General features: G+C 35.8%; 2 protein-coding genes across 9 annotated transcripts in view; one reads left to right on the top strand and one right to left on the bottom strand.

Annotated features, from left to right (window-relative positions):
- The window catches only part of LRRC40 (leucine rich repeat containing 40), a 41,175-nt gene extending 30,527 nt beyond the window's left edge, over positions 1-10,648 (bottom strand). The window contains exons 1-5 of one of the 2 annotated variants that reach the window (XM_005204460.5): positions 10,478-10,648; positions 7,907-8,088; positions 6,735-6,808; positions 4,700-4,829; positions 1,040-1,163 (exon numbers count right to left, since the gene is read on the bottom strand). In XM_005204460.5, the coding sequence (XP_005204517.1) occupies positions 1,040-1,163; positions 4,700-4,829; positions 6,735-6,808; positions 7,907-8,088; positions 10,478-10,628 (661 nt within the window). In that variant the 5' untranslated portion in view covers positions 10,629-10,648. The remainder of the gene's footprint in view (positions 1-1,039; positions 1,164-4,699; positions 4,830-6,734; positions 6,809-7,906; positions 8,089-10,477) is intronic. The other variant, NM_001103262.2, reaches the window with a different exon arrangement.
- A 116-nt stretch (positions 10,649-10,764) lies between these two features.
- SRSF11 (serine and arginine rich splicing factor 11) overlaps positions 10,765-27,126 on the top strand; it is a 50,395-nt gene continuing 34,033 nt past the window's right edge. For 4 of the 7 annotated variants that reach the window (XM_059883803.1, XM_059883801.1, XM_059883796.1 and 1 more), the window contains exons 1-2: positions 10,765-10,850; positions 24,182-24,406. In XM_059883803.1, the coding sequence (XP_059739786.1) occupies positions 24,207-24,406 (200 nt within the window). In that variant the 5' untranslated portion in view covers positions 10,765-10,850; positions 24,182-24,206. 7 annotated transcript variants of the gene reach the window in all.

Below are 27,126 nucleotides of genomic sequence, written 5' to 3'. Positions count from 1 at the left end.
TGTGGTTTTTCCAGTGGTCACATACAGATGTGAGAGTTGGACTATAAGGAAAGCTGAGCACCGAAAAACTGATGCTTTTGAACTGTGGTGTTGGAGAAGACTCTTCAGAGTTCCTGGACTGTAAGGAGATCCAACCAGTCTATCCTAAAGGAGATCAGTCCTGGGGGTTCATTGGAAGGACTGATGTTGAAGCTGAAACTCCAACACTTTGGCCACCTGATGTCAAGAGCTGATCATTGGAAAAGACCTTGATGCTGGGAAAGATTGAAGGCAGGAGGAGAAGGGGACGACAGGTTGAGACGGTTGGATGGCATCACCGACTCGATGGACTTGGGTTTGGGTTGACTCCAGGAGTTGGTAATGGACAGGGAGGCCTGACGTGCTGTGGTTCATGGGGTCACAAAGAGTCGGACATGACTGAACTACTGAACTGACTGAGACTATTCCTTGCCGTTATTACTTACGGACCAAGGAGGATTCAGATATAACATAACCCATCATAGGTGGAATCACCTAGGAGAGGGGCATGACCTCTCAGTGAACACTGAACAAGAGAAAGAAGAGACAGCATGCTCAAAACCTTAATCAATTTCTCAGGTATATAATTTTCCCACAATTTATAATTTTATTTTCATCTTTTTGACGTGTTAAACTACTTTGGTAGTATGGATAGTATAGGATGGGATGGGATGGTTCGATGGCATCACCGACTCAATGGACATGAGTTTGAGCAAGCTCCGGGACTTGGTGATGGACAGGGAAGCCTCGTGTGCTGCAGTCCATGGGGTCACAAAGAGTTGGATACAACTGAGCTACTGAACTGAACTGTTTTGGTGGTAAATCTTAATGAATTAAAATTTTAATTCATTAAGGCTAGACAATAATGCCCTGGAGAAAATCTGACTAGATGTTATCGTTTGCATTTAGCACAATAAAATCTATTGTTTTACTTGTCTGTAACTACATAAAAATTTATTTTTCTAAATGTAAGTTATACAAACTTCAAATTTATTCAATTTTTAAAACAGAGAAGATTTACTTTTCATTCCACTTAGCTCTGCTGGCAAACTCTTCAGTTGATTACTGGAAAGATTGAGACGCATCAAGCTGGATAGAAAAGAAAAACTAGCAGGAACAGTTGTAAGACGATTATTTGAAAGATCCTTTAAAAAGAGGAAGACAAAATGAATGAACAAGTAAATAAAAAAATAAATGAAGGATCCCTAAGGGGGGTGTTCAGAATTTTAAGGGCATTGCAACATTTAAAAAAACTATTTAGAGTAGATATACTTTCTAAGTCTCATTCACTGACAATTTCACAGATCATCATTCATTGACTCAGTATTTTCTGTGGACCTACTACATGTCTAATAATGTAACAGAGAGAAATTAAAATGAATTGATTTCAAAAATATTTTACAGAAAGGTTTCTGTTAGTACTAAGTCATGCTGTATCTTGCATTATGTTTTTTAAAAATCCATTTATCCATCCAATATTTGCTGAGTATCTATGATACATCAGGCAAAAAGTACAATGATACATTTTAATGATATGTTAACAATGTTTAACGATACATCAGTTAAACTGTAATATATAAAGAAAAACATCTTTGCAAAAAAGAAAAATGCTTGAAAGAAAACAAGTAAGGCTGAAAAATATGGCCATTTTCATTTGGGAGGAAAAAATATTCCCTCTTGGTTCTTCTGCTGACCACAGTAAGTCTGCTTTAACTAAGTACAAAGTCTACTGTTTAGTTTTCACTCTTTCACCCTGCCTAATTAATCCCTATACCTTACTTTTGCATTATAAGTCTTTGCTTTTTCTCTAAATAGTTATGAGAATTTTTTTGCAACTCCCTTTAAAAGACAATGCTATGTATCAGGTATTCTTCCTATGACGTTCAAATTAAATGTAAGTATTCCACCAGCTGTCACTAAACTATTAGGTAGGGCAACAGTGAATAAGAAAAAAATGACTTAAAGGAACTGTTCTCTGAAGACTATGATTTAGTCTAACATTAAATAACTATAACTCTAAATAAATCAAGAAAATAGAAAAAGGAAAAATGCTATTATACACCAGCATATTTTTAAAACATACTGTTATTATTATAATAACAACACATAATCTACAACATACAACATAATACTCTACAACTCAAATACTCTAAGGTCTAAGAATCAACAGATTACTAATAAGTATTTTGTGATATCAGAATTTACTGACACTAAATGATATGTAGTATTCTGGGTTGGATCCTGGAACAAAAAGAAAAGGACATTAGTGAAAACACTGGGAAAATATTATAAAATCTATAGTTTATAAAATCTATAGTTTAGTCAGCAATATTGTACCAAAGTCAATTTCTTAGTTTTTACAAATATCCCATGGTTATGTAAAATGTTCACCCATTAAGATGGGTGAAGGGTATACAGACACTCTCTGTACTATCTTTCCAACTTCTCTATAAATCTAAAATTATTCTAATATCAAAAGCTAAAAATAAAAAGTTTTTGATAAAGATTAAGTCATAAATTCTTAAGAAATTTTAAAGAACCTAAAGTAACAGAATTACTGATAGTTAAATATTAAACTATTGCAGTTAATGATTAAACTGGATACAAAATAAGTACAGTGCATATGAATTAATCATTATTTATGTGACACATTTCTTCAATAAATATTTATTTAGCATCGTGCTAAGCAGTTCTATGTAACTTTAAGAAATATTACTAGCTTACCCAGAAATAAGACCACTGTTGAGCTACCACAAAAGAATAAATGAATATTTTAATGCTACAATCTTTCCTGTTGCCTATGGAGTCTCTGCTGAAATGAATTAGGATTCGAGTTCTAGGATGAGACAGAAAATGAAAGCATGTTGTCTGCCAGGACACTGTGGGTTTATATTGATGTGTAACAAGTTGATTTAGAACACGGGAATTCCATACTTTTCTTTCCTTTTTTTTTTTTGGTAAAGGCAATTAACTAGTCCCAGGAAGGACCCTTCAGTTATGTAAAATTTGTTTCATGAAATGTCATGACTCCATTCATAATTTTGTCTTGTTTCAGCTGGTATATACAACTTTCAGAGCTCTCGTATTTGGAAAATTGGAAGGGCCCAGAATTTGAAACAGTCTTATTTTCACGGTTTTTGTTTTAAACTATAGCTGTATAAACTTATTGATTAACAGAATACATTTCTAAATTAAAAAAAAAAAAGAAATATTGTTAGCTTAAATTATTACATATCTTACACTTTTAATGCTTTAATTTATTGTTGCTCACATTTATGATTTATCTGATAATTAGTCCTTAAGATCACAGTTCTAAACTGAAGCATTCTTTTATTAAGAAAATAAATATCTGGGAACCCAGAACAAAAGTTTATAAGGTTTCCATTAAGCCTTCTACTAGATTCTTTTTTTTAATCAATTGCTATCTTTTACCACTAAATTTTATAAGAAAATCTGATGGCTCCCTTCTTTCCCATTCATTTCATCTACCTTTTACTTTCCAAAATTTATTTCCAATCTGATCAGATTGAAAAACAAAGAGATCCTAAAGAAATGGTTAAGGAGAGTATAATTTTGATTTCAACCACTAGAGCAGATGGGGGAAAATATCAAGAAAGAAAGAAATAAAAGAAGTAATTTGTCCTTCAATAAAAAATAAACTTCAAGGCTAAAATGACACTAATGAGTTTTTCAAAACATGTAACAGTGAACAGAATAAGAATGTACTATGAAATAACTACATGGAGTAGAGATTTATGTTGGAACATCTGATCTAATAAAGCTAAAGTCTTTCAGATAGGACAGCTTATAGTAGAGTCTTACTCTTCCTGCGGTAAATTTGGGAGGGAAGAGTGTATACACTTTGAAATCAAATTGTCTGATGTTAAAATCCTGAATTCCTTAATCAGTTGTATGACTTTGGATGTTACTTTTTAAAAAATCTGTTAACAGGATGAAACTACTTACCTATATGTAAAGCAAACTGCCTATTGTCTGTATTATTCTTAATAATATGACTAAAATATTTGTACTGTTTCATGGTTATCTCCATTTAAGATGTGAAACAGACGGAATGAAAATTTTATCAAGAAATGTGGCCACTTTGGAAAACAGGCAAGAAAAGGCAGGCCCTGAAGGTATTATCTGAACACTTAGGGAACAGAAGGACCATAAGGGCTTAAGAGGAGGTAATGGGAATCTACAACAAGAGAAGCCACCTCAATGAGAAGCCCAAGCACCGCAACTACAGAGTAGCCCTCACGCACTGCAACTAGAGAAAGCCTGCATGCAGCAAGAAAGACCCTGTGCAGCCAAAAATATATATATGAAAAAAAAGGGGGGGTAAGTATACGCTAAAAACCCCTTTCCTCTATTTTGCTAAGTCGCAAAAGCCTCTGAATAGCAAAGTTATCATCATCAGGCCCCTTCTAAAACTCTATTCTGAAATTAAAATCTAAGGTAATTTCTATCATAAGAAAAACAGGAAAGAAGAAGAAAAACATAGGAAAAGAAATTTGAAATTATTAATTTAGCAATCTAATTGTAAAACATAGTTCTGATAATCTAGTCATCCAAACAGGCACCCATGTACTCATGATTGGTATCATATATCCAATTTCTCAGCCAAATGAAAAATCCCTCCAGCCCCAAATTATACAAATATTGCAAAATCAAAACTTACTAAATCTTCTAAGTTGGAAAGTTGTTCAAACCCCTCTGGTATGCAAGTGAGTTCATTATGCTGGAGATACAGGCCCTTCAGATTTCTTAGATTTGTAATTTCTTCAGGGAGTATTTTCAGCTTGTTATGGCTATTGATTGATAAAACAAATGCTGAATAATTTGGTGACAACAAAATAAATACTTAACAAGGCATTTCTGCTAATCAACTACCTGGGCTCATTAAAAAAAAGACAAGTAAGGTTACTAATTTTAAGTACTTATCAAACTTTACATCCTAAAAGGAAAACACCCATTAAAACGACAGTAATATAATCAAATTGAGTGTTTCAAAGAAATAAAGATTTTGAAGCAAAGATATAATTTGTGAAATTTTGATTGGTTCCTTTTAATCAACTTCATTTTACATGCAATGTGCAAGAATACATTGGACTCTAAATTTTCACACTGTATCAGTTTTAAGATTTTGACAAAGACGCATACACACACTACAATGAAGTCACATTTTACATGGGGATTAGGCTTCAATCTAGCACTCAAAACAAAAATAGCTATTTCTATTTGAGGGCCTAGCATATCCAGTTGAACGTGTAATATGCAACTCCAATTTTATTTGTACTGAAACATTATTTTCAGTTTAGTCCTGCAGATTCCAGTTTATTGGTGGAGAAGTCCCAAGTCACTTAGAATAATACATTCCCTGATAATTAAGAGATGATTTAACTTGTTCTTAGATTCATGCCAACTATTTGCTTGGGAATTCTACTCTACTGTCTAGCCATATACAGTTTCTTCACAAATAACAGGCAGGTAAAGGGAAATATAAGCGTATAATAATGACCTTAAATTATAATAAAACTAGCTGGAACAAAAATGCCAAAAAATGTTTTCTAAAATATGAACCACCAAAAACCATTAAAAATTGGTTGACAGTGTCAGTTACTTAACTGTAATCTTTGCATATCTGACAGGAATCTAGTTGGGCAAAAATGTAATTTTTGCTATATATTTCCTTCTTTTCCTCTCTTGTTCTATTCCCTCCATCCTAACATTCATACTCTTAAGAGCTAGAAGCTAAAGCTAAAGCCACCCACAGCAGCTGCATACTCTCTCTTCTCCTCTCAACCCTACCCTCTCTTCTTTTTGCAGGGGATATTTATGCCTTTGGCTTGCAATGGGAAGAGGTTCTGATGTACAACTAAACAATAAGTATCTTCACTAAGTGTCCTAAACAATTTTGGGTACAGATACTTTTGTTAATTTATGGTAATTTTAAGTTTTTCATCAAATAAAGACTGTTATTTGAGGAACTGTTCTCCCTCAAACTAGTTAACTTCAGAAAACTGAGACTTGATCATGCTATGTTAGACAGATCAATAACCACACCTATTTTATAAGCCACAGCTTTTCAAACAATGTTTAACACTTAAACCCTTTAAATTTTTTCTCCTAATCCCTTTTCCACAGTGTATATATAACATATAAGGCTGTAATTTTTCTTGAAAGTCTGAATGCATACTGAAGGGCAAACAGAGGTAGCTGGAGTCTCAGCTAGCTGGCCTTCCATGTACCTATCAAAGAGTATCAGAGGCACACCCATGGAATCTGAGTCCCCAGAAAAGTTTAAAACTGCTAATATCAAAAACATGAAATTTTCCTCACTGATGAAAAAAATTGTTTTAAATTTCTTCCTTCTGTTTAACACATATATATCTTAGACTATCAAAGTAACATAAAACTTGAGATGTCAGCAAAGATTTTGAAAATAACCACTAAAAATTATTTCACAAAAAATATAAAGAGTATTTTTTTAAATTGGTCTTAAATTTGTAAAACCAGAAAACATGTAGGCAATTCTAAAACAAAAAATAAAATAATCGGAGAATTACAGCTTAAAATTCTTATCCTATTTAATTACTTTCTGAGATAATATAAAAATTTTTTTACATGTTAGAAAAAATGTTAGAAAAAAATTTTTTAAGAATATTAGATTTATACCTTTATACAAGCAATACTGAAGTAAGTTTAAATATTACCTGACATTAAGTTTCTGAAGATTTTCTAACTCTCTTATAGCAGAAGGAAGGGATGTCAACTGATTATCATGTATCTGAAAGTTATTAAAAGACACAGTCAATATCTCTTATAAATAACCACAAACTTTGTTACTGCAAAATATTCGCTGACAATACTCTAATTATTCTAATTCAATAGTACTGTTGGACTATTGGTAATTTTTCTGAGTACAGAAGAGAAAAAAGAGTTTGAAATTGATCACATTGCTGTTCAGAGATCATGAGTGGTAAGACATTAATTTTAAATATTACAGTTAATAAAAAGGAAACTTCACCTCACTGAGTGGAATTTCAATCTGAAATGAGATACGAGAGGGTTAGAATGTATAGCCCTCTGTTGGTATGATTATGCCAACATTTACAAAAAATAAATGAGGAGGAAGATTTCTTCTCTCATGTTTTTACAGAATCATATTGTTTTCAAGGTACAAGGAACCTTAAGGAGAACACCAACACCAACTGATTCACTTTACAAATGAAGAAAATAAAAACTTCTCTAGAAATCTGACTACATCCAACTTTTTCAGACAAATATTGGGAAGATTTTTTGGTGTTCCTAAGTAAAACAGTGGATTGTGATATAGAAGTCTGTGGATTGTGAAATAAACTACTCATGTTTCACTTTACCACATGACATAGCAACTAGGGACTAAAAACAAAGTCCCTGAATAAACCCACAAAAATTTAAGCCCAATAATTTAAGTCAGTATTGGAGATAAGTAACAAAATAATAATAATAACCTTAAGTACTTGCTTTAACGTCTAGAATAATAATGATCATAAAATAATAGCAATAAAAAAAGGACAAGCAGCAGAAGCCACTAGTTAAACATTAATTCTAATTCTGTTTGTATGCGTTAACATATTTAATTCAAAGATAGGCAGTACTAACAGTCTCGATTTATAGATATGGAAACTGAAACACAGAGAGGTAACTGTCCCGAGATCACACAGCTATCAAGCTGCAGTGGGAACTGAAGCCTGAGGTTCTGATTCTGCATTCTTAACCATGATGCTTTGCCTAATACAGTAATTTGTTATTCTTCTTGCACTCTACCATGGGCTTTCTGCTTCTCAAAGTCTAAACTTAGCTTCAAAGTCTTCTCAAACAAAAGACTCATAAATCCACTTACATCAAGAACAGTCAGTGCAGGAAGGAGTCGGAGGTCATCAGTAAGTGACTGAAGTTTATTATTTGATATGATTAGTTTAGTCAAATCCGTCTGCTCCCACCATCGCTCAGAGGCATTGAATGAAAGATTCTGATTAGCTTCCTCAGGGATATCCACATTTATTCTCCAAACACACTGAGGCACTATTTCCACCATACCACACCAAAAAAGGACAGAAAAAAAAGAAGTGAGATACTAAGTACGTAAGTTGATAACAGCTATCAAGTTATCTACTGAAATTTCTGAAACATTAAAAAACTTTCAAGGAAATCAAACAAATTACAATGAATTACAACAACATTAAAGTGAAAGTTTAATTTTATTCCAAAACAGAATAGAGGATATGTATTTTTCATATTAGATCTCACTTTTATCTTTATTCAACTGTATTTATTATATACATTTCCTGCATAGCACATAGTGGTTGGATATATAAGACAAAGAATGGGCTCTATCTTTATGCCACCATAACAGAGAAGATACGGAAATCAAATGAACAAACTCCTGTATCGCATAACAACTCCAGGAGGCAGGTGTTATGACTATTCTTACTTTATACATGACAGAAATGGGACTCAGAAAGAATGTATCATTTGTCCCAGGTTATACAGCTAGATAAGATTAAACCCTGGAAAAGCTAAACTATCTTGCTTCTCAGTGAATATTTGAAAGGTATATCTGACTCTTGTAGCTGCTCTCTATTTTATCTGACACACAACACAACATTGTTACTCTTGTTGCAGCAAATACAGCAATTCCTTTGACGCAGCAAATAAGTCTCTACAAGTTAAACAGAAAGAGTTAAGGTTTATCACTATTAAACTGAAGCTCTAGAAGGTATTAACTTGCTTCAGTGCTACAGCAAATGTGTTATCGCACATTACATCCATGAAAGAAATTGAATTTGCTATTTAAAACAATCCCACAAATAAAACTCTAGGCCCAGATAGCTTCACTGGTGAAATCTAGCAGACATTTAGAGTAGAAACAAAACTAATTCTAGAGAACCTTTCAGAAAATAAAGGAGATAAAATTCCCAACTCATTTTATGAAGTCAGCATTATTCTGATACCAAAATCAGAGACATTAAAACCAGGGGGTTACTCCAAAAAACAAAAACTACATCTAAACATCATGACCAAGCAGGAGTTATATCAGGCTGCTTTAACACTTGACAATCAAAATTCATTTGCTCCCTGAAACTTTAGTAGACTAAACTATCTGGGTCCAATCAATAAGTACATTCCAGCACACACTTAGTTTTTGGGAATAACTCATTCATCTACTTATTCCTTCCACAAATGTTTAATAAGAATCTACTATGTATCAAGCACGACTTTGAGTGCTAAGGACACAATGAGCAAAATGAAGGTCCCTGACCACATCTAACTAATATTCTAGCAGAGGGCAGAGAAGACAATAAACAAATACAGAATACAGATTCTGATAATAATAAATGCTATTAAAAACAGGTTAGAGAATACAATGTTACCAAAAGAATTTATTACAGATAGGGTAGTGAAGAAAGACCTATCTAAGCAGAGTCCTTGAGGAAGTCAAGAAGTGAACCCTAGTCAGGTATCATGTAGAAAGTTCCAGGCTCTGGAATAAGCATGTGTACAAGCACAGCAGTAATTTTAAAATATTTATGTTCCCATTGATTAAAACTTTTTCTAAGTAGAGCAAAGATTTTATCATATATCCTTTCATTCAGCAAGTGCTTGTTTGCATAGTCAACTGTATACGTGGCAGAATTTTAAAAAAGCAATCATTACAAGGAAAGGGAAACTTTTAATTCCAGATGGCCTAAAACCTAAATATAAGTAAAGGAAAACATTACAGGAATAATGCCATAATCTCCCTCTCCGCACTTTCCACGCCCTCCCTTACACAACAGAAAATCAGAAGAGTATCTGACTATAAATCACTCATGGTATCCAGATTTGTGCATCTGATCTTTACTCGATTTTCAGGATGGCCCCGAATTCACTTTGTTTGGCATCCATCTTGATTTTCAATTTAGGAAATATGCTAAATATTCCTTGTATTTAGGATTCTGTCCACATGCAGACAGAAAAGGGACTTGAACACGGAACAGTGTCATTTACTCGATATGCACAAAGGAACAGATGAAACACAGAATTTTGGCGTTGGTAAATGACCTAAGAGATTAAATTAAAAGGAACACAGGGCCAAAGAAACAAAGCATGTGCCCATCATGTGACAGCTAACTTAGTCAAACATTATGTTGTTTATCCGACAGAATGTGGGAATCCCAGAAAGCGCCCCGTTTAAATTTTGGCCATATCCCCAGCACATTCCCTGCACCAGACATTTCCTGGAACGAAAAGTAGAAACCGAACAAGCTGACCAAACCAGTGGAAATGTGATAAAAGCCCGAATTCCAGCAGCGGGATCCTGGCTAGGATACGGAGCCAAAAGTAACCAAAGCCAGGCCAGAGGAAAGAGAGGCTACCAGGGGCAAGTGCTTTGTGCCAGGTCGCACAAACGGGTCGTACCTCTGGATCTTACCTTCGCTGAGGTTGCGGCCCGACAGATTTAACTGGCCGCTCTTCCTAGCCGCCTTTAAGAGTCCCTGGGGTACGCAGGCACTGCAGTCTCTGCTCTCAGTTCGGAAACCCGCTCGGGTATCCCGCCCCGCTATCCCCTTCAGCCGCGACATGTTCAAAGCCCGAGGCTCCGGCAGCAGAGTCCCGCCCGTGACGCTTAACGGTGGCGCCGCTGGGCCGCCCCGCCCCTATCGGGAGCGCGCGCGGCGTGCGCCGGGCCTTCGCTCTCGGCGGCGCGACTCGGATGTCGTCATCGCCAGCGCCTGGGGCAGGAGGACAGAGGAGCCCTACCCGTTGCCGGTGCCAGCCTTGTGTCTTGGAATTACTTCGCTCAAGTAAGTGCGTTTAACGGGCTGAAGAACGGTGTTGAGTTTACTGTGTGCACTATTACTGCGACTGCAATCTTCTCTTTTGTGCTCCCGCGGCGGCGAGGGTGTCAGGAAAGGATAACCTTCTCTGCGCCTCTCGTCTGGCCGGAACGTGGGCCTTGACTAAAACTTGAGACCTGGGCGCGGTCTGCAGCCTCTCTGGACCCCTGCCTGTGTTTGTCGCCTGTGGTGCTGGCGCCAGATCTCCGTTCCGCGTAGGAAGTAAAGCCGATTTCGGTTCTTCTGATCTCTACTCCGACTCTTAAGCATTAGTGCGCCTTGATTGTTGTTGCATGGAATTTGTAGCCCAGCATGAGGCAGTGTGAAATGGAAGGGTTGGCCACAGAGAAGGGAAGGGAAAAAAAAAAATAGAGCTTCATAGTAAGTGTCGTCTTTGCCAGACAGTTGAGAGGAGCCCAGTGTAAGCGCGAGCTTGAGTAGAGCGAGAAAAGCTTGCTCTTCGGAGCTCGAGAGATACGAGTTCGAATCCCAGCTGCTTCTGTAGCTTACAAGCTGTGTAACTTTAGGCCGTTTGCTTGACAGCTTTTAAAGTTAACTCCTTTTCCATTAATTTAGGGTTAATCATTTCTCTCATTCGATTTTTTAAATAATTAAGTGAAAATACAGTTTTAAATATTGAGCGCTTGGTGGGGAAAGGAACTCCATCCAGTTCCGAACGGAAGATGAAAATTTTGCTCAAAGTCGGTTATCTTGGGAAGTTAGTTTCTATCTGAAATGTAAAGCTTTAATGAGTCATTCAATATGTAATTAACAACTCATCATCTTTAGTATTGCCTTGGGTGGTAGGTTTTTCTTTTGCCTAAAGTAATTTTGTCTTAAAAAGCATACACCAATAAATACTCTCCTAAGCCCCCTCAACTAGGCTGGGGATCTTTAGGATATTTAAAAGGTAATATGATGGCCCGCTGACGAATTATGCAACACACACGGTTTTTCCCGAGTCTAGGTTCTTGCCAACCATAAAATTTGGCTTCTAGTCCCCCACCCCTTCGATTATTTCTCTTAATTCTCTGGAGTCCTTTGCATCGAAAGTGAGCAGCACTACTAGTAATTACACTCCTAAGCAAGAAAAGGTGAGTTTTGAAGCAAGGAACATAATAGTTTTTGCAAGATCCCTAATAAACACCCAATAAATTGAAGGTGGAAGGGATTAAGAAACTCGCCAAAGGTCACAAGTTTCTCTAAGTGGTGTGACCAAGTATTTGAACCTAGCCCTCTTTATGATTTGCCTAGTGATTTTTATTTCATCATTTTCAACTGGCTTTTGTCCTCCAACCATTTTTAGGAAGACTTCAGTTATGTTTTAAGAGATAATTATTACAGAAAACTCTTATTTTCTCTTTTTTAGGGTGTAGAAGCCTACCTTTGGAGGATTAGTTGCTTGAATGTAAAAATTTACAGAAGCCACCTCTCCCCCTTAAAACTCTTTTATAGCTCAGCATTTTTAAAAAATTACAGGCAAGGTATAGTTTTTTGATTTATTGTGCTTTTACTTGATGTTAAATATTTCATTATTGACATCTAATTATAGTATTATATTGAAACTTGCATTTTGTATGAGAAGCATATTCTAACTAATGGCAGAGTAATTCTGAAAAATCCATGTGACTGCACACTTGTGGTAAACTTCAATAGATATAAATTGACATGTATAAAAATTTAACAAGTATATGTGTATAGTACACCATGTATTATACCTGTGTAGCAAGTGCAGATTGAACAAGTAAAGGTGAAAATTATTACCTCATGCAGTCAGGAAAATCATGGGTTTTGTCTCAGATTGATGCAAACTGAAAGTTTATCAACTTGAACTTTATGAGAAAGTGTAGTTATATTTTTTATTATTATTGAGAAGTATTAATACTCTCAATATTATTATTGAGAAAGTATAGTTATATTTGTAGGAATTAGCACTGTATATAAACTGTAACGCTTCCAAAAGAATACATTAAAACAAAAAACCCAATCCTTTTTCAACATGGGCATTGAAGCTCAAGTACTTGCTTTAAAAAAAAAAAAAAGATTATTAAAACAATGTGAAACGTATATCCTGTATAAGGGCTGGAGACTGCATAGTTACCATTATAATAGAATTTCCCTAGCTACAATTTATTATATTCATTTTATTAAAGTATGAAAGGCTTCGCTCTTCTAGCTTTGCTAAATGAAAACAGAAAATGAAGAAGTCAAATATATATTGAGAATTAGATCAGCCAGAGATAATGTTCTGTCTCATAACAGAAAGTAAGACTTATCAAAGTAAGGTAGAGTGGCTTGTCACTACCACTAAAATTTAATAAGATGTTAAAATATGGCTGTGTTATTCTTATGAACACTGCCATGTGTTAGATATTTTCTGTGTTTAAAGGTACGTTTGATAAGATGAATCTATTGAGGCAGATTGAGAAATTGTGACAAAGGAAAATGGCATTAATTTGTGCACATTTTTAAGCACAACTTTTTAAATGTCATCAGGAGCTAAGTGAATTTGATTGCAGGCAAAATGTCTGGGAAGTTTTCTTTTTCTGTAAAATGGCAGATTTAGATTTAGCCTATATTGAATCATTATAATGTTCACCTTTCAGAATATTGCCTTATCTGTGAGAACTGCTATTTTATGCTAAAGTTATTTATTAAGAGACCATTCTACTGTCTAACAGTCATTATTGACAAGCTGTTGTACCTAACAGGTATTGCTTATTAAAAATTCTGAGTTGAATGTTTTATATTCTCATATACTTATTATTCAGAATTTTCTTTCTGTGTTTGCCCTTTGTCTATAAATAAATTGGTTTAAATTGTCAAAATGGAGAGCAAATTATTTTGCACATGGACTTGTCATATTTTAAATATTCAACTTCAATGGTGCTTGTTACATGTCTTTAGTTTCTTTTGAAAATTGCATTTTGGACATTTGTTTTCTATTTAAAACTGACAACTGCCAGCTTTTAAAAGTAGTCGGTAGAAAACATACTATTTCCTTGAAGGCAGTACATATTTTGCATATTTATTCACAGTTTCAAATGTGGCTTTGACTTGCATTTTATTTTTACTGGAGCTGTGTGTGGTAATTTTTTCTGAGACAGTGCATTTTACTTAGATTATTCATTTGTATATCCTTTGTATGCTCCCTTTGTTTCTCTTAGTTTTGAATCAGGAAGCAGTGAATTTGTTCTAGGAGGTTTAATATTTTATATAAATCTTGTCTTCTATTTCTATCTACTTTCAGTGTAAAAGTCCACTAGAATTAGGAAAATATTTTTACTTTCCTCTTATAAAGAGGCTTTTACATTGCTACTGTTTTTCACATGAAGTGGAGGAAGTACCGTTTTTTTAAAGTTTTTATATCTTGATTATTTTTAGTGTTTTTTGTTTGCGTATAGTCTATCTGTTGAAAATAAGTTAAAACAGAGGTTTTAAAGCAGTCTTGCGTATGTCATTAAATAAGAAGCACTTATGGTATTATTTCTTTTTCTAAAATCAGTTGAAAATGTTTCCATTATCCCTGAAAAGTGAAAGTGAAAGTCACTCAGTTGTGTCGGACTCTTGCAACCCCATGGACTGTACAGCCCATGAAATTCTCCAGGAATCTGGAGTGGGTAGCCTTTCCCTTCTCCAGGGGATTTTCACAACCCAGGGATTGAACCCAGGTCTCCTGAATTGCAGACAGATTCATTATCCCTAGAGATTCTTAACTCCTAACATTTAGTAGCTGTTTTCTTGCTTGTTTTTCCATGATTAATGTGATCTGTGACTTAAAGTCTTAATTTTAACATTAATTGTAAAGGTTTTATGATTTTGTTTATCTTAAAGTAGTAAAGTAATAATAGAGATAAGATTAGGACAGTAAACCTGGGAATGTACTTCATACCATTCTTTGTGTTAACAAATACAAAATCAATACCAAATAAAATTTTTTTAATAATTTTTATCAAAATCCACTATTTTAATATTTGACTTTATATTATCCCTGCCAACATTAGATTTGTCTAATAGACGAATTTGCTCAATAATTATATATGGTAAATGTTGTTCTCTATGAGCAAACGTCCCCAACAGCTTTAATAAGACAAGATATGGCTCCTGAGACTTTATTCTTAATACCAACTTAAGCTGATAAGGGAAAAAATATTAATTTGATAGTTTGTTGACATTCACAACTAATAGATTTTTATTTAAAAATTTGATTGTAAATTTGCAGATAGGATATTTATATTCACAATTGCAATTAAGATAAATGCTAGCTTAACTTTCAAAATACCTTCGACTGTCCACTACTTTTTTTAATCATTTTTTTTCCATCCTTTAAAATATCACAGTTACTTATACTTACGTGATTTGAATGGTACTATTATTGCCAGGGAGGGGTGTGGTAAAATCCTAATGAACATTTAAATACTTGGTTCTCACAATACAAATCTGTGAAACCAGAGCTTTTGCTTTTCATCTTTCTAGAGATAACATGTTTTCCACTTGTCAGTAAATTTACCTGACGTTTAATAAAGAAGGCAGTGGCCTCCCGCTCCAGTATCGTTGCCTAGAGAATCCCACGGACAGAGAAGCATGGTGTGCTACAATCCATGGGCTCACAAAGAGTCAGACACGACTGAGTGACTAACACACACATATACAGCTTTAATTTTTTTTCCATTTTAGAGCTGCTTTTTTGCTTTTCTTTTGATTCCTCATTTCCTAAAAAGTTATCTTTTCCCCATCTGTTCCTTCCTTCAGAATAATTTAATCAATGTCTCCACGTGCTTTAGACCTCTACATGAGCTAATTATGGCTTGAAACTAATAGTTGTTCATAGTTAAAAGTAGCTGAAATAGAAATTGAAGGAAAAAATCATTGTGGTCTTTAGCGTTAGCGTGTGTCAGAAATTCAGTTTATTTTATGTTTTTCCTAATGTTTGCCTTTTTATTTTTCTGATCCGTGCTTTGGTTATTTGATAGTCTGTTGCTCCGACCCATGGCAGTGTACTTTTAAAATTGATCAAGTGTATGTGGAGTTGTTTGTCTTTTGAAAATTAGAATAGGGAGTGATCTTGCTCTAAATATAGAGACAAGTAATTGAACCCTTCCTAGAAGGAGTTTTCCATGAAGCATTTGTGTTTTATCAAAAAAGGAATGTTTTGTTTAGCTATCATCTATTTACACATACTATTGGTAAAATGCTACTTTAGGAACAAAATGAATATGAAAATCTGAAATTTGTTGTAATGTTTCCTTTGTGGCACCCTCTTAAGAGAGAAAGAACTAATAATAGTGTACTTCACGTGTTTACTACCACTTACAAAGTATTTTCGCATTTGATAGTAATGCTCTAAGGTTAGACAGAAGTATTACTGTTATTATTCATCTGTTAAAAAAACAGAGGAAGTTGAACACAGACTTTTTTGTAATGGTATATTCCATTTGTTGAGTACCTGTGTGCTGGGCACTGTGATATGTGTTTGATATCCATAATACATTATAATCTTTTAAAAGAGAATATATCACCAAAAACCTGTATTAGAATGTGAGCTCTTAGTAAGAAACTCTTTCCACTATATAAATAAACTCTTCTGATTGATATCTTTAATGTAAATGATGAAGTAGAAATAGTTCAAGGTACTAGCCTAAAATAGGGTGGTATAAAATAGAACCCAGGTGAGGTTACCATTTTTCAAACTAAAAGTTTTTAAATTGTAGAGTAGGAGTAATAGTTGATATTTTTTCTAAGCATTTATATTAATATTCTCATTTCATCCAGAATTCATCCTCACAACCCAGTGAGATGGGCATTATTTTTCAAATGAGGAAATTGAAGCACAAATTAATAAGCCAAAGATTGCAATATCTTAATTGGTGACAGAGTTCCTTTGATTTGACTCTAGGCCTGCATTGTTAATCCACTGTAGCACCTTTTAAATGTTGTGAGGATTAAAGGGCATTTCAAAAGCATACAGTTAATGTGGATCTTCAAATTACTGAGTTGAGTACATTTTGGGTTTTATCAGTTTCCTAAGATTTCCTATATGAAGAGACAGTTCATTTTATAGCATAAGGGGGAAAAGAGCTCAGATGGTGCAAATGTCTAATTCCTTAATCAGGGAAAACTCTTTAATATTAAAATGCTTGAAACTATTTATTAGATAAAGATACATGTAAATAACTGCATTTTTTTTTTAAAGGTTAACTGAACTGAGTTGTCCCTCAAACCACCTTTTTCTCAATTGAGACTCTAAAAAATCTTATAAAACATAGAAGATAGTAGTGAGTAGTCAGTACCTGGAGCTTTGCCCTCCAAATGTTTCTGTTGACCCCATTCAATTCCAAAAGCCAAACAAATCTGTTACAAATAAATTGACTCTGATTTTTCCAAACAATGTGTATGGACTACAGCTAAGAGTACTGTGCATATAGATATAAGCAATAGTATCTTAATGCTCTAACTACTCTTCCCTCTATATTAATCATAAACAAAGCTTTGAAAAATGAAATGAAAAATACAGATTTTTGCCTACAGTTTCGAAGTACTCTGTCAGTCTTATAATGTGGATACGGAATGTCTGCTATTGACAGACAACATAAATTAAAACAAGTATTTGGGAGTAAGTAGACTTTACCTTGGAGAAGGCAATGGCACCCCACTCCAGTACTCTTGCCTGGAAAATCCCATGGACGGAGGAGCCTGGAAGGCTGCAGTCCATGGGGTCGAGAAGAGTCCGACTCGACTGAGCGACTTCACTTTCACTTTTCACTTTCATGCATTGGAGAAGGGAATGGCAACCCACTCCAGTGTTCTTACCTGGAGAATGCCAGGGATGGGGGAGCCTGGTGGGCTGCCGTCTATGGGGTCGCACAGAGTTGGACACGACTGAAGTGACTTAGCAGCAGTGGTAGTAGACTTTTCCTACTCTGGTGTGTGTCTGTCCATCCCTAATGCTAACGTGTCCTTTAGTTTCTGAAAAGGGAGCATGGGATTTACAATTTTGACTTGAAGATAGATATTAATCATTATACAGTTATCTAATTTATTGAATTAGAAATAGAAGAAAAAATCAGTTGTATAATTTTTAGAAGCAGAAGAACAAAATAGATCTGTAGGTAAGTTTGTTTGTTTTTTTAAGTTTTTAACTTTAGTTTGTAAGCAGCAATTTATTTCCTATGTTTTTCTTACTGCTTTTTGTAGCTATAGGGGGAAAATGTACAGCAAAATAGTTTGAGTTTCTCAACCAAACTTTCTTGTAAAGCTAACAAATGCCTTGATTCACCAAGCTTTTGTTGAGTGGATTGTGTAAGGCATAAAGTTTCTAGCACATTTGTTGTTCAGTCGCCAAATCGTGTCCGGCTTTTTGCAACACCATGGACTGCAGCACTCCAGGCCTCCCTGTCCCTCTCTGTCTCCCAGAATTTGCGCAAGTCCATGTCCATTGAATCGGTGGTTATATCCAATCATCTCATCCTCTGCCACCCTCTTCGCCTTTTGCCTTCAATCTTTCCCAGTATCAGGATCTTCCAGTGAGTAAGCTATTCACATCAGGTAGCCAAACTAGTGGAGCATCGGTCCTTCCAATATGTATTCGGGGTTGACTTCCTTTAGGATTGACTGGTTTGATCTCCTTGTTGTCCAGGGGACATAGACGATACTCAGTAAGTTTTTGTCAAATGTTTACTTTGTTCCAGTAAAATATTGCTGGATATCAGAAACACAGAGATAAATACATTGTCTTCCCTCTCCTCAAAAAGTATATTTGCTAGAGGGAAAGAGCTGCTTAACAACTAATTTGGTAAAAGACCTGTTGCTTGTGCAGATTTGCAAAATTATGTCAAATTTGGAGGACTCTACAGTCTTCTCAAATAGTGTAAACAAAGGTGGCTAGTAGTAACAGGTAACTCACCCAACTGGGAGCATGGTGTCTAGTGGATAAAGTTATTATACATATTTGTGGCTATTCTGTCTTTTAATTAAAGAATTTCCATCTAAACACATGAAGTCTTTTCCTTTGAACTATCTTTACTGAAGTTCTTTTTCCCAGTTTTATTGCTGTATAATTGACATACAGCATTGTATAAGTGTACAGCATAAAAGTTTTACTTACATATATCTTGAAATGATTACAAGTTGGTTAATGTCCATCATCTCATATAGATAGAAGATGAAAGAAAAGTAAACTTTTCCTTGTGATAAGAATGCTTAGAATTTACTCTCTCAGCAACTTTCATGTATATCATACAACATTGTTAAGTATACTTATATCATACATCCCTAGTAATTATTTGTCTTATAACTGGAAGTTTTTATCACTTGACCACCTTTTTCCAATTCTCCCTCCTGTCACTCCCACCTTTGATAGCAACAAATCTTATCTCTCTCTCTCTTTTTTTTTATGAATTTGGTTTTGTTTATTTTTGTAGATATAACTTGTTTGTCTAGTCATCCATCAGTGGGCCTTCCCGTGTCATGGGGATACAGTATCCCAACATGGTGTTTATGTTTCCATAGTGGCTGCAAGCGTTCACACTCTTACCAGTAGTGCACAACGGTCCCCTTTTTGCCACATCCTCTATAATTTTTGCTATCTTTTGCCTTTTTGATGCTAGTCATTCTAACAGATATGAGGTGTTTTTCCTTTATCAGATATACGGTTTGTAAATATTTTCTCTCATTCTGTATGTTGTCTCTTCATTTTATTGATGGTTTTCTTTGCTATACAGACGCTTTTGAGTTTGATGTAGTCCCACTGTTTATTTCTAATCTTGTTGCTTATGCTTTAGATCTCCAGAGTACCATTCCCTAAGACCTACATCGGGGTATATTTTTTTCCTGTGTTTTCTTCGAGTAGTTTCATTGTTTCAGGTGTTACATTTAAGCCTTTAGTCCATTCAAATTAATTTTTGTGAGTGGTATAGATAGGGGTCTAGTGTCATTCTTTTATACATGAGCTCTTTTAGAACCTTGATACTGGAAAGAACTAAAAGCTTTTCTTTATGACTGAGAGGATTGGTATTGTTTTTGAGAGTTTCCATAAAGTATTTTGTAATATTCTTTGAGAGACTTTCCAAAATCAAGCACCACTGTAAATTTGTCTTAGTGGTGTGGTGGTAGCAGAAGCTGCCCACCTGTGAGCAATAGGGCCCTACTATCGGGAGTCTTACTTCTCATGTTTCAAAAATATATCAGAAATCATGCACTGCAATATGCATGTATAGGCCAAACATGACTAATAGGCCATAATATGACTAGAAAGGGCAAAAGGACAGGTTGCTTTTTGCTTTGGATTAGAAATAGCATTAACCATTAGTAAGATTGGTGAAAGTGAAAGTTAGCTCAGTTGTGTCTGACTCTTTGTGATCCTGTGGACTGTAGCCCAGTGGGCTCCTCTGTCCACGGGATTCTCCAGGCAAGAATAGTGGAGTGGGTTGCCATTCCTTCTCCAGGGGATCTTCCCGACCGAGGGATTGAACCCAGGTCTCCTGCATTGCAGGCAGATTCTTTTACTGTTTGAGCCATATTCATCAATCAAATATAACTGGAAGCCTTCCCAAACTCGCTCCCAAAAACGAGCTGTGGCTCTTCCCTTTTCATGCTTCTTTCACTGCAGTTCCCACATGATGCTGAAAGGATCTTTTTACCAGTCTCTCTGTGAAATATAAGTTGTAAAGCATTTAATCAACAAAGGAAAAGGTTCTTCCTACTTTCCTTGAAAGTTTCAAACTTGTTCTCACCATTAAGTTTCTACTTGCCTATTTCCTTTGCTCGGATTGTTCTTCCCCCATAAATTCAGATGGCTTGCTTCCTCATTTTAATAAAGTCTCAGCTCAGATAACACCTCCCCCATCTTCTGTCATTTTTTTTTTAATATATATTTGTTTTTTATTTATTTTTCTGCTCTGGGTCTTAGTTGCGGCATGTAGGATTTTTTAGTTTGTTGCCACAAGCGGGATTTAGTTGTGGCAGGTGAACACTTAGCTGCAGCTTCTGGGATCAAGTTCTCTGACCAGGGATCAAACCCTGGCCCCCTGCATTACAAGAGTGGAGTCTTAGCCACTGAACCATCAGGGAAGACCTATCCTGGTTTATTTTCACTACAGCACGTTACTGTTTTCCGTCTTTGTTTTTGTTTGAGAGTTTGCCATACTGAAGCTGGAGTTTCATGAAATCAGAAACGTTGCCTAATTTTTTCCTTGCTATATTTCTAGGGGCTGGGAAAATCCTGAAACATAATATTTGAAGGAATTTGTGAGTTTTTTTGTTTGTTGTTTTTGTTAACATTTTTATGATCCTTGGGTTAAAGTAAATAAGACAGACATGATACTTGTCTCCAGGTTCTGTACTTTTTTTTGACATGAAAGTCTCTCAGTTGCGTCCGACTCTTTGTGAATTCTCCAGGCCAGAATACTGGAGTGGGTAGCCTGTTCCCTTCTCCAGAGGATTTTCCCAACCCAGGGATCAAACCCAGGTCCCCTGCATTGCAAGCAGATTCTTTTCCAGCTGGAGTTGTGTTTAATTGAGAGCCTAAATGAGTCTAAAGTGATTTAAAATTATATATATTGGATATATCTGTTATTTGCTTTCATATATTAGTTATTTGCCTTGAGCTATTTCATTTCTATGGGAAACAGACAATAATAACACAAGGTAATTACGTAGTTATTCAATCTATCTATTAGACCTAACAGGATCTTCAAAATTATAATTCAACTCCTTACTCAGCTTCTGACTGAAGTAGGTTCTTAAAAGTGAAGTGAAATTCCTCAAGTCACCCTTAATTAATAACAAGGTAGTATTTTATCTTAGCCAGTGTTCTGGCTCTAAGTCCAGTATTGTTTTTAGCTGCTAGATAATTTGAAAATAAAATACTCAGGAATCCTCCTTATTAGAATGATTCTTTTTTGCCACTCTGTTTCGCATCTGGAAGCACCGTCTATCTGTATGTCCAGTAAGTTTTTATGTATAACCTGGCTTCTGATGATTTAAGAGATTTATCTTATCACAGAACTATATGGTTTGTATGTGTGTTTTTTTTTTTTTGGCCTGAATGTGTAATTTTCATTATATAACGTGTCAAACATACAGAAAACTATGGAATAATAGAAAAGATTTCTGTGTATCCACTGCAAAGAATAAAAAGATGTTACATTAAAAAAAAAAAAAAGGACAACCATGAACCCAGCCCTTGTATTTTTTTGTCCTTTTGTCATAGAACATTGTAGCATGCCTTGGTACATGGTAGCCACTTCTAATGAGAGTTAAACTTGTCAAGTGACAAAACTGAAACAATTTAGTAAGGAGTTTAATGCCATTTATTCATGGGAAAACAGTCCATGGATTGGGGGAATACTGTGCCTGACAAGCATGGAGCGCTTTTCCCAAGGGATTCTGGGCAAGAGGGAGTTTTATAGGGATGAGAAGAGATATTGGTCAAGAGGTGGAGAATTTCCTCATAAGCTAGCAGGTCTTATTTTCTAGGACGAAGAAAGCTAGCTAAAACTGAGTTGGAAGATTGCGAATTTGCATGTTAGTTTTCCTTAACAGGTGTTTCCTCTAAGTGCAGGCAGACGTAGGTTTAGATTTGTTGCATGCACCAGGTCACTGCAGCAGCCTCCGTTTTGTAGGTACTGATACACTGATTAACTTTATCAAACAAGACTCTGTATTTGGCAGTTACATATGTACTGAATATTCAAAATAAGAAAATTACTTGACATGTTTTATATTAACAGATAGACATTAATGAATAATGTGCAATTAGTTGTAATTAGTAATTTTGCCAGACTTATGGTCAACTTACCATTCCCTTTGTATAAGAGCTAGGAGAAATGGCTTAACTGGTAAGTAAACCTAGCCAGTTGGCTTTACATCCAAATCTCAATAACTTTAGTTTCTAATGTCTCACAAATCACACTCTCAGTTGCATTATTCCATAGAAGTATTTATAAACAAAAATAATCTGTAAGTCCTCAGATTTTGGCCTCCAGGAGTATTTAGGGTCAAGTAATTAACAATTGTCAGAATAAATGATACTTATTTAATTAACACTTATTTGTGTGTGTGTTCAACACATTTATTGAGCATTAGCTGTGTGACAGACATTGTACTAGATCCTAAACTCACCCAGGAAACTCGGGAGCTTTTGGCAGGGGAATACATGTCAATATAACAAATATTTTTGTGCCTCTGTCCTTGAGTAGAGAGAAGGAAACCCTAACTCTGCTTGAGGAAGTTGTGGCAGTGAGGTGAGGAAAGCCTTATGAAGGATAACAGATAAAATGAAGGAGGTCATTAATAACTTGTGGAAAGGCACAGCGAAGTAAAAAATTTTGTCAGATTTGGGGAACTGCAAGTCTTTAGATAACACTGGATGAAGGTGGGAGAATAGTTCACATGAGGTTGAAAAATTAGGCAAGATCTTTTTATGATCAAAATTACTAGAATTAAGCAAGGATCTTTTTATGATCAAAATTATTTTAAGCAAGAAATGCATGTAAAGGAAGTTCTTCTGTAGAAATTTTAGATAACATACTTGAACATATTTGGGTTCTGTAAAATATTCTTTAAAAAAGTGAATGTTAAAGCACTAGTGAATGTAACATTAATATATCTTTTTCTGAAGATTTTAGTGCCAAAGCAAATTCGTTGCAAATTTTGTATTACAAGGATGTGTGTATAGTAAAGAGAAAATTTTATAGGAGTGGGGAGGAAAATCTTGATAGCTAGGGTTAAATTTCATTAGTAACTGATCAAATCTGTAGAAGATACTCTGTACAAAGAAATACCGTGGGCATTTAAATAAGAATAGTTGGTTAAGTGTGCAGTTTTTGCCGGGGAGTGGAGGAGTGCTTTAAAAAAAAAAAAAAAACAAAAGAAGTTAATGCCTTCCACCTTTCTCCTCTTTTTTAGGAATGGGGCGGGGGGAAGGAGCGAAGAGGGATGTAGATAAGGCCTTTCACTAGACAGCAGCCCGTTGTCGCGTATTTTCCGGTTGCGAGCATGGCTTGCTGGGCCGGCAGGGGGCGGAGCCGACGGTGACGCACCCGTGCGCCGCAAGGCATTGTGGGAAGCTCGGGCCGCGAGTGAGGTGGTTGGAGGCGAGGTGGGGGCGGCCGTTTGTTTTCTCGTGGTCTCGAACTCGCGCGTTCTCTTCCTTCCCCGCGGAGAGCGGCGGGGCGGAGAAACGGCGGCGACGGCAGCAGGAGCAGTTGTAGCTTCGGACACAGTCCTGTGCCTTTTCCGGCGAATGGTTCCTCTTCCCCCTCCCTCTCACTGTTTGTTGTGTGTTTGGTGTGTTAAAGCAGGAGCGAGAACGCGAGCAGCGCCATGAGCAACACTACCATCGTCCCCAGCACTGCGGGCCCGGGCCCCAGCGGCGGGCCGGGGGGCGGAGGCGGCGGCGGCGGAGGCGGCGGCACCGAGGTAATCCAGGTGACTAATGTCTCCCCGAGCGCTAGCTCTGAGCAGATGCGGACCCTCTTCGGTTTCCTAGGCAAGATCGACGAACTGCGCCTCTTCCCGCCTGAGTGAGTATCGTCCACCATCACGGTTTTTGCTAACTCCTCCCCAGCCTGGGCCTACCCATATCATTTCCTGCAGGCCCTTGTTGATGCCTCTCTGGGCTAGGCTGCTTCAGTTGAGGTTGGCTGTTGGGTTTACTTATGAAAGAAATCTGCATTAGGCCTACTACTGATGCACAGAGGCAGGGCCAGGTTTGGGGGTTTAGGAGACAACTGGTTTCTAATCTTGGTGGTTTTTTTTTTCTCTCTTTAAATTGTGCCTGCGAGGTCGTTTTGGGGGCCCTTAAAAGCAAGACAGACTCCATTTTATGTATTTTGTATAGGTAAATTTTCCACACACACAAAAAAAGCCTTTGAATTCTTTGAAAAGTAACAAAAATTTTCGTTTGTGTTATTTTGATATTGAACTTTATAAACTGTTCGCTTACTGCTAAATATTGTTAAGTGATTCTGGCCCATGGAACATAATTCAGTTAATACTCTGACAGACATTCAGTGAGCCTGAAGTGAAGTCGCTCAGTCGTGTCCGACTCTTTGCGACCCAGTGGTCTGTAGCCTACCAGGCTCCTCAGTCCATGGGATTTTCCAGGCAAGAATACTGGAGTGGGTTGCCATTTCCTTCCACAGTGAGCCTGAGTACTTTTTAAAATGAGAATAGTTACAGCTGAAACCTCATATTTTCCTTTGTTTAAATAACGTACACATTTTTTATATTCTAGAATTGTTCTTCAGAAGGAATTTTTTAGAACTTTAAATTTTGTAATTGGCGGTATACGGGTTTTTGTTTTTATCCTGTTGTCTTAGATTTCTTATTTTTATCACAGATGTGTTAAATGAGTGCAGTAATTGTAAAAAAAAAAAAAAAAAGCTGTAATAAGATGTGATAAATACTAGAGCAAAATTTGAAATAATAAAACAGACCAGTGCTCCTTGGAAAGAGTGAAAATTCAGATTTTACTGTCAGTGGGTACTCAGTTCCAGCTGTACCATAAGTTTTTTATGATGCCGCTTAAGTACTAAACAGGAGATTGGAATCCTCAAAGAATCCACTGTTGTGGATGTAATAAATCATTAATAACCTGGGCATGATATATCTGTGCGCAGATTTAAGTTGATCAGACTGCAGTCGGTATTCATTACTGTATTTCATCATGTTTTCCTTAAAGTATTTTCAGATAATAGTGTTCTCAAGTGCCGTGTTGTCTTTAATTTGGGAGTACTATAGGTATGGAGGGAGGTTTAGAGTTAGTTAATTTACATGAAGTGTAGAATTCTAGGAACAGACTTTTTGTTGAAGTTATTTTAAACAGGTATTTATTTTGACAATGAAGGACAAATGGCTTTCATAATAACTTACGGAAACGGATGTTTTGCTGTTAGTTTCTCCCAACATTCCTTTTATCGTTAGTAGTATTAATAAATGGTAAAATGGCAGGAAATGAAAGTGATACATTTGATTATTGTTGATTACTTGATTATAATCATGTTATTTCTAAAAGTGTATGAGATGCTGGACTTGTTTATAAGAAAATTATTTCCAGTCCCACAAGTCATTAAGAATTTTTTTTAGAGTTGCTGACTATGAAATTTTTTTGTGTGAAAATGTTCTTTTTATGATACTGTCATAAAAAGATGACAAGTGTGGGATGTTACCATGTCCGTTGTCTCTAGGGGGAGTCATGATAGAACAGACTGGCTTTTTGATTTGTAGTCAGTGGAGTGGTTCCATCCTAACCAGGAGAGTTGTGTGTTCCAGGTAACTTGATCTCTGGGGTGCTCTGCATTAAGAGGATTTTTTTCCTGCATTGGGAAGAATAAATATTGACACATTTTTGCTCTGACTCCTTCATATATGCACCCATGTACAGATCATTTTCTTTTCTGAAAATATGTAAGGTTATAATGTAGTGAATTTTACATTACTTTAGTGGCCTTTCCAAATTGAATAGTGTGAGTGTAGATCCTTTTGTTCATTTAATATTATATGTGTATGAATATATATATATATATATATTTTTTTTTTTTTACTAATTTAAGTCTTAATAGCTAATCCAACCTGCACAATTTGGAATTACTTTATTGACGATTTCTTTAAGCTCCTTCAGTAGTAGTTTGTTGCAGATAATGTGCTGTGGAGTCCTAATAGTCTAAAAGGGGTTCATCTTTCCAGAAATACTTCAAAAATTTACTCTTACTCATAGAATAAGATTAAATGACTTAACTTGAAATTCTATTGATTGTAAGTATATTTGTTGCTTGATTTCTTTTTTTTTTTTTAATGGGTGTGTGTTTTTCCCAGAAGGTATTCATATCCACCTGGAACTCTGACATGCTTGCTTTCTTTTTGTTGGTCAGATGTCACCGATTCATGCTTAATAAAAATGGCAACCACTCCCTGCCTTCTCTATTCAATTTAATTGCTTTTTCTCTGTAGAGCTGTTCACCAACTGACAAGTTTAACTTCTCTGTCTTCTAGAATAAGGTTCCTTGGGGTCATCAACATCACTTGAGGGGCAGTTTTAAAGTATTACGTGACTGAGCTCCGACCCACACCTACTGAAATTCTAATTTTAGCCCCAAATTCCTGTTTGTGGGGAAAATTCCTGGGATCACAAACATTTCACTGAGAACCTCAAGAAGGTGTCTCCCCTTATTTTATTTTATTATCAAATCCACCTATTTCTTGGTTTTTTTAAGCCAGAAATTGCTAACTTATAATTCCATGC

This window comes from Bos taurus, chromosome 3 (assembly GCF_002263795.3).
Source record: "Bos taurus isolate L1 Dominette 01449 registration number 42190680 breed Hereford chromosome 3, ARS-UCD2.0, whole genome shotgun sequence".
NCBI classification, from domain to species: domain Eukaryota; kingdom Metazoa; phylum Chordata; class Mammalia; order Artiodactyla; family Bovidae; genus Bos; species Bos taurus.
This window is presented reverse-complemented; position numbering and strand designations above follow the sequence as displayed.